Source organism: Sciurus carolinensis, chromosome X (genome assembly GCF_902686445.1).
Source record: "Sciurus carolinensis chromosome X, mSciCar1.2, whole genome shotgun sequence".
In the NCBI taxonomy this organism is placed as follows: Eukaryota; Metazoa; Chordata; class Mammalia; order Rodentia; family Sciuridae; genus Sciurus; species Sciurus carolinensis.
In genome coordinates, this window is record NC_062232.1 from 10,556,979 (window position 1) to 10,565,219 (window position 8,241).

Genomic DNA, 8,241 nt, shown 5'->3' on the forward strand with positions numbered 1-8,241 from the left:
CCTTCGCCACAACCAATTTTATGACACTCTCAGTATTCCAGACAGAAAGCTGTTACTTATGAAGTCACTGCTTATTTCCCCATTTGTGTACAAGTTTTTGTGTGGGCATGTTTTCATTTCTCCTTGGCATGTATCTCAGAATAGAAGTTCTGGTCATATGACAACTCTAGGTTGAACAGTTTGGGGAACTATTATTTTTAGGAAGGCTGCATCATTTTATATTCCCATCAACCTTGGCCATAAGTGGGTGTTCTGATTTCTTCACATTCTTTTAAAATACATTTTAAAATTTGTTTTAATTAGTTATACATGGCAGTAGAATGCATTTTGACACATCATAAATGGAGTATAACTTCTCATTCTTATTGTACGTGATGTAGAGTCACACAGGTCATGTAGTTATTTATGCACATAGTGTGATAATATCCAATTCATTCCACTGTCCTTCCTACTCCCATACCCCCTCCCCTCCCTTCATTCCTCTCTGTCTGATCCAAAGTACCTCTATTCTTCCCTAGCCACCCACCTTTACTTAGCATCCACATATCAGAGAAAACATTCAGCCTTTGGCTGTTTGGGATTGACTGATTTGGCTTAGCATAATATTCTCCATTTCCATCCATTTACCAGGAAATGCCATAATTTCATTCTTCTTTAAGGCTGAGTAACATTCCATTGTGTATATATACACCACAGTTTCTTTATCTATTCATCTGTTGAAGTGCACCTAGGTTGGTTCCATAGTTGAACTATTATGAATTTTTGTGCTGCTATAAATATTGATGTGGCTGTGTCACTGTAGTATGCTGATTTTAAGTCCTTTGGGTGTAAACCAACAAGTGGAATAACTGGGTCATATCGGGATTCCATTCCAAGTTTTCTGAGGAATCTCCATACTGCTTTCCATAGTGGTTGCACCAACTTGCAGCCCCACAAACATGTTTTTAAAAGTTTTCAGGGGCTGAGAATGTAGTTTGTGCTGAAGTACTTTTCCAGCATGCACGAGACCCTGAGTTCAATCTCCCCAGCACTGGAAAAACAAATACATTGCTGATGTCGAGTATTTTATATTTAACATATTTATTTAGGTATAATTTATGCAGTATAAAACTTAACTCATTTAGGACACGTATTTTGAAGAGTTTTAATAAATTATATAACTGTGGACTATGACTATGTACCAGCCAGGGAACATGCCCATCACACTAAAATGTTCCCTAGTGACCCTATGTAGTCACCCCCTGTTTTCACTACTACCACCAGTCAGTCACTCTGTTGTTTGGTCTCTGTAGTGCTGCCTTTTCTAGAAAATGTCTACAAATGGAACCTTGACTATGTCATCTTCTCTTGGATATTCTATATCAGTATATTGCCTTTGAAATTTTTATTGTATTTTTTCATTTTTGATTCATCCACCTTTAATTTCTTTTCATTCTCTATTTGTTTAGTTGTTACCTCCCCACTTTTTAAAGTACTGGTGATGGAACCCAGGGCCTCAACATGCTAAGCAAGTGTTCTACCACTGAGTTACACCCGCAGCCTCCCGTTTTTCTTAAATTTTGAGTCTTGGTCCTGCTAAATTGCTCAGGCTGGCTTCAAATTTGTGAACTTTCTGATCAGCCTGCAGATTAGCTGGGATTGCAGACGTGTACCACTGGGCCCAGCTCATGTTTACCTTTGAATTTTTAATATACATGCTTGCTTACAAATCGGAAGTTAATGAATGTCTCCAAATAAGCAAGGAATTAAATAGCTTTAGCCCTTATTGGCTCTGTCCTACACTCTGAGGATGTACAAATCCATAACATAGACATTTAAAAATTATGGTCGGTGCTGGTTTAGATGTACTTACCCACACACTAATTTCAGACACAGTGCTCCCAAAGACTGAAATAAGTATTCATTAAGAAGAAAGACAGGAGAATGGCGGGCGCCTAATCTGTGTGTACGTGGTTGCCTTAACAACCAGTGGTGGAGTCCGTTTGCAATGGCCTCCAATTTTAAGAAGGCAAACATGGCATCAATTGCCCAGCGAAAAAGGTTGAGTCCTAAGCCAGAGCTTACTGAAGAGCAGAAGCAGGAAATCCGGGAAACTTTTGATCTCTTTCATGCTGATAGAACTGGGACCGTAGAAGTTAAGGAACTAAAGGTGGCAATGAGGGCCCTAGGCTTTGAACTTAAGAAAGAAGAAATCAAGAAAATGATAAGTGAAAGTGACAAAGAAGGGACAGGAAAAATGAATTTTAGAGATTTTTTGACTGTGATGACTCAGAAAATGTCTGAGAAAAATACGAAAGAAATTCTGAAAGCTTTCAAGCTCTTCCATGATGATGAAACTGGAAAGATTTCATTCAACAATCTGAAGCGTGTGGCCAAAGAGTTGGGCAAGAACCTGACTGATGAGGAAATGATTGATGAAGCTGATGGAGATGGAGACGGAGAGGTCAATGAGCAGGAGTTCCTGCGCATCATGAAAAAGACCAGCCTCTATTAAGATCAGTATCTTCTCTTCTATTGCAAGCACACGTGACTAGATTTAGTGCCTGCCATTGTGTGAAATCTGGCTTTTGAGAACACGATCCCCCGCTACCCTGTATAACTTTCCTCATGACCTTGAGTCTATTTTAGTTTTTTGGAAGAGTTCTTTGATATTAAAGTTCTTTGTAAAATGATCTACCAATTACTTTAATTCTGGAAAGCAGAATGAGAGCACATTAGAGTGGAGAATAGGGGCTTCAAATTCGACTACCTGCCACTTCGCCTTGCATTGCTTCACTGTTGTTGTGCATTTCCACAAAGATACAAACACAAAACAACCTCTTAGACAAGCACATGTTGTCCTTTTGTCACCACAAGCAGTCATTCTTCAGAGGTTCTGATTGTTAGTTGACACCTGTGTGTGGTTTTCTCTTTTATAAAACCCAGTGAACTCTTTCTCTGGCATTTGTATGTGTGTTAATGCTATTTATTTTGTCTGAAAAATAAAGCCTTTCTTAATTTGAAAAAAAAAAGAAGAAAGACATTCCATCTTTGCCTTTAATTTCTCTCTCATGGACTCCAATGTGAACTTCAGTGTGTGGAATGCAGGGATTAAAGTGAATCTGTCTCATTTGTAACCTATTAGGACCTTGCTTTTTCAGTCATTTATTTTTAAAAAAACTTAGTGGTAGATGGACACAATACCTTTGTTTTATTTATTTATTTTTATGTGGTGCTGAGGATCAAACCCAGTGCCTCACATGTGCTAGGCAAGTACACTACCACTGAGCTACAACCCTAGTCCCATTTATTTATTTTTGATGTAGTCTTTAAAGCACCTGAAGAGCTGTGATCACTCAAGCTGCAGAAGTAGAGGGTGACCTTGATCTCCATCCTGCATGCAGCCTAACCCCACAGTCCTCGGTTGAATGTTTGGTGGCACCTCCCACATGAAAGATGTTCATGTCCGGGGAAGGAATTAACCAGAGTTAGGAACAAGCTGAAGCTGTCCCTCCCCTGAGTTGGCCTTAGTCATGATCTTGGAATTCAATCAAATAAGTGTTGGAGGATTTAGAAGTCACCCTGGGAGCTAGTTGGACCTCCGGTGAAGTTTGGGGGGGAAAGGACTTCCATAGTCCAAGGCAGGCATGTGTGTTGGCTGGGGTCCTGGGAGTCAGAATTTGCAAGAACGAGATCTATGCTCCTAATGCAAATTCAAAAACAAAAGTACCCTTAACAATTGTGTTAAAAATCTCTAAAAGTGGGCTGGGGGTGTAGCTCAGTACTAGAGTATTTATTCTGCATGGTCTAGGCCTTGTCACCAAAATCATCATCATCAAAACAGAACTATAAATGCTGAATGGAAAAGCAGAATTCTGCCTGATCAAAGGTCTAAGAATGAACAGAATCACCATAATCGCCAGCAATGCTTCTCTGAAATTCCTAAACAAGAGAAATGAAAACATTCATTCATGCTTGAACCCAGGTGTATGTAGTAGCTCTGTTGATAATTGTTTCCTACTGAAAATGGCCAAATGCAAACAAAACCACCTTAAACATTCTGCAAAATGCAAAGTAGACTTGAACAGTGGGACAGACATACTATGTTCTTCAACAAGGAGACTTGATAGTAAAAGTATGCAAATTATCCCTCAGTTAACTTACAAGTTTCACATGATCCTAATTTTAAAAATATTGGTTTTTTTCTTTCCTAGCCTGAAGCAAGGCAAAATGAATATAGATAAGCAGAAACAACTAAGAAAGTCCTAAGGGTGGGGAGGGAATAGGACACACAAATTATATACATAGTATTTTATTTTTGGTTTTTACTTTTTAAGGCTGAAGTTTTAACTTAGGCTTTTTCACATGCTGAGCATGGGCTATACCACGAACTACACTCCCAGAACCTTGCTATCATTTGAAAATAAATATCTATAATGGTTAATTTTAGGTGCCAACTGTACTGGATCAGGAATATCTAGAGAGCTGGTAAAGTAGTATTTCAAGGTGTGTCTGTGAGGTCATTTCCAAAGGAGATTGGTGCATGAGTTAGTGAACTGAATGGAGAAGATCACACTTAAAGAGTAAATTATATGGTCTGTGAAATATGTGCCATCAAAAGTTTTAAAAAGATATCTTTGAAATAAAGTATTTTTTAAAACAAACCAGAAAAGATTCAGGAGACCTCCCATCATACCACTGCCACTGTGCAGACCGTAGAAGTCACGTCCTCGAGATGTCTCCAAGACCTCCCTGCCTATAGACTGATCTGCACTCCTGAGACAGTGCTTCTGCAATCAAACCCTCTCTCAAGACCAACATGTTTTGGTAAAGTTTATTTGGGGGAATTGATACTGCAGTATCAATTCTGGATTACTAAAATTCTCTCAACTGCTAACATAGGAAAGAACACTCAAAGCCGTTAGTAAAATGGAATTTAGCAGGATGTATCTGTGCTCATTAATACTCTCGGTGGGTTTTCATCTGGTAAAGGCAATGTAAAACTGGTGCTTGCCTAGCCTGTGTGAGGCCCTGTGTTACATCCCCAGCACCACAAAATAAGTAAACAAATAAATAAACAACTGATGACTAGGACATGGGAGAATTTCCAACTTGTACATAGAAAAAGAGTAAATTTTCGAACTTGTCACTTATTATGAAAGTCCAATGAATAGGTTCCAAGGGTGTTGTACATCTATGCTTAATATTGTGCATTATTTTGTAAAGAATCTCCATGAGGTTAAGAACCACTGGCATTAAAGAAAATTAGGTGTAATTACATATGATTTAATTTTAACAGCATGCAGTTGGTCAATGTAGTTGTTGAACATATTGTTCTCTTTACTATTTAGCTACTCAGGAATATCATTTTTTCTAGAATGAATTCTATTGATATAGTGAAGAACTGTTTTGCAAATAGCATGTTAGCTTGTCTTGAATAAAGTTTGGGATTTTTTTTATCTTAAAAATACCAACAGAGACATGTCAGAGAACACACATGTCCCTGTGGCTCCACTGTCAAATAACTTAATAAAAAGGAAAAGTGTGCCAGGCACAGTGGCACTTTCTACAATCAGTGACTCAGTACGCTGAGACAGGAAGATCACAGGTTCAAGGCCAGATTCAGCAAGTTAGCAAGGCCCTAAGCAACTGAGACCCTGTCTCTAAATAAAAAATAAAATAAGGGCTGGGAATGTAGATCATTGTAAAGTGTTCCTGGGTTAAATCCCCAGTACTGCCAGAAAAAATATTGAGCAAATACTCAAAAATGAAAAAAAAAAAAAAAACCTGAAATAGAAAAACAAAAATGCAGTATTCTAGACTAACACCAAGGGTTACTAAGACCTTCTCTCAACTCTAGAAAACAATTGGAGGGAAAGGATGAAGCATTTTCCCTGCCTTTCCCCAGTGCTGGGATGGAACAAGGGCCTCAGGCATGCCAGGCAGCACTATAGCTATGAGCTACATCCCCAGCCCTCCCTGCTTCTGTCTGCACTGAATTTCAGAGTCGCCAAATGACTGTGTTTGATGAGCTAAAACTCTTTACAAATTCTTCCAAGTGAATATCTCTGGCAAAGATATTCACATTAGCAAGTGACCAACCACATGAAATCCACAGTGTGATTAATGGTTCCAAAGGGACAGCCAAGAGCTGAAATCATTAGGGTTGGGTGGCGTTTGATAAGGAAGTTGAGAAGAGCGATGGGCCTTTCCCTTCATGGAGTCACTGATCAATCTTTTTTTGTGTGTGGGGGTTCCAAAGATTGAACCCAGAGGCATGTGACCACTGAGCCACATCCCCAGTCACTTTTTATATAGATACACGTTCTATGTAGAGACAGGGTCTCTCTGAGTGACTTAGGCCTGCTAAGATGCTGAGGCTGGTTTTGAACTTGATATCCTCCTGCCTCAGCCTCGGGAGCTGTGGGTTACAGGTGTGTGCCACCACACCTGGCTCTCTCATCAATCTTAGTGTCACTAAAAGCAGCCATGTGACAAGTGGTGTACCATAGTCACTTTGAAATACATGGCACCACCTAGGAAATACTTTTCTGGAATCAACTAACATGGAAGCTCAGCAAACCTTCATAGAGAGCCAGTTAACAGACAGGACAAGTGACCCATATTGCTCCACACATCAGAATCATTTAAAGTAAATGAAAGGCAGAGGGGTGTGATGCAGCTGTGTGTGTCTGGTGAGGCTGGGAGACTACAGCATCAAAGGCAGGGAAAGCAGCTTCTGTGAAATGACTAAAACTATTTTGGAGACATTTTAATATTTTAAGTATTTGATAACAAGGAATAATGAGGTTTGTTAGAAGCCATAAGTAATGTAAGGAAATGTCAGTTTCAAAGGGAATAGTATTGAAGGACATGATGCCTGGGGTTTGCTTTAAGATACTTAGGAGGAAGAAAGTAGAGATGATACGACGGAATCTTTAGAACTGTTGAGTCTGGTGATGTGTGTGGAGAATCCCTATACTAATCATTTACTTTTGTCCATTTTGGAAAACTTTATAGGGAAGAGACATGTTTTTATCATGAGAATACAGAAGGCATGAGGTCTATTTTTGTTTTTAGGACAAGTTTCAAAGGGAGATGTGAGAGGTTTCAATGTACTCAGACACTACGTTTATACTAGGCCATGATAATTAAAATCCAGACCCACAAGACTGGCATGTGGGCAGTATTTATTTCAATGAAAGTTCAGTGAACCAAATTCAGATGCAAAAATAATGGAAGGAGTCAGATGGACTCTATCCTCCCAGATCACTTTTGCCACAGTCTTGAGTCCTTGTAAATACTTGGGAGAACATTCAGATAATACTTCCCATAAACTCCTGGAAAGAATGGATTTCCAAAGTCCATGCAACCTGGAAATTCATTTTTCAAACCTCAGGATGCATTTGGATGTCCAGGGGGAAAGTGTAAGAGAGGAAAATTGTCCCGCTCAACAGCAACAGGAAGGCAGCTAGTGTTGCCACTATAAGGGCACTCCCAACTTCCTGAACATCTGGCTTGAAGGGCACACGGAAAGACGAAGGGAATTCAATCCCCTCCATGCTCATGATGGAGTAGTAATTCCAGAGCACGACAATTGAGATACAGCCGCTAGCAGTGATGTTCAGAATTCCTGAAACAACGAATGGGTTGCAGGTGTCGTCCTTCTGAAGGATTCCCATGTACACGTTCCTCAGGGCGAGGATGATGAAGGCTTTTCCCAACAGCCCCAGGATGTTGGCAGCCAGTAAGAGGTGCTGAGCAACACGAATGTCAGGTGGAAGGAAGTCATCATGGTAGGTGTATCGGTAATACACTTTGGCATTGCTGAAGTTACTGTCGTGGTGGTGGTAAATGCAGACTCTCCACATTCCCACACAGGCGACACCAGAGGGGGAGAGAAGGGGGTGGTTTATGTACCACATTCGCCACTCCACAAGCCCATGGAAATGCCAGACAGGATGCATCCTATGGTGGCAATGGCAAAGCCTGCTACTTGGCGATTGGCACTATTGACGAACCAGATCATGGTGACAGCATATGTATGCTTCAACTGCAAATAAATACAGGGCATTGTGAGCGTGGAATCCTCTGGCTGGGATGGATCCCCCTGGGGGAATAGTACTCAGACGGAAGGAATATATCCAACAAAGGAGGCATTTGCCCTCTCAATCAGCTGCTGGGAGTGCAGGTTGAACAAACTTTGTTGAGGGCTGTGTGGCAATATTTGCCCAAAGCTTAAAATGGACAAACCCTCAACCA

General features: G+C 40.3%; 1 protein-coding gene and 1 pseudogene across 1 annotated transcript; one reads left to right on the forward strand and one right to left on the reverse strand.

The window, feature by feature from the left end:
* The first annotated feature begins 1,987 nt into the window (after positions 1 to 1,987).
* On the forward strand, positions 1,988 to 2,575 carry LOC124972649 (centrin-2-like). The gene has a single exon (XM_047537160.1). It carries the CDS (start codon positions 1,988 to 1,990, stop codon positions 2,492 to 2,494), a length of 507 nt encoding a protein of 168 aa, XP_047393116.1. The 3' UTR covers positions 2,495 to 2,575.
* A 4,686-nt stretch (positions 2,576 to 7,261) lies between these two features.
* On the reverse strand, positions 7,262 to 8,008 carry LOC124971294 (claudin-34-like; annotated as a pseudogene).
* Between the last annotated feature and the right edge of the window lie 233 nt (positions 8,009 to 8,241).

Coding starts and splice junctions, on each gene's coding strand:
- LOC124972649 (XM_047537160.1), top strand. CDS start 1,988: ATGGCCTCCAATTTTAAGAAGGCAAACATGGCATCAATTGCCCAGCGA.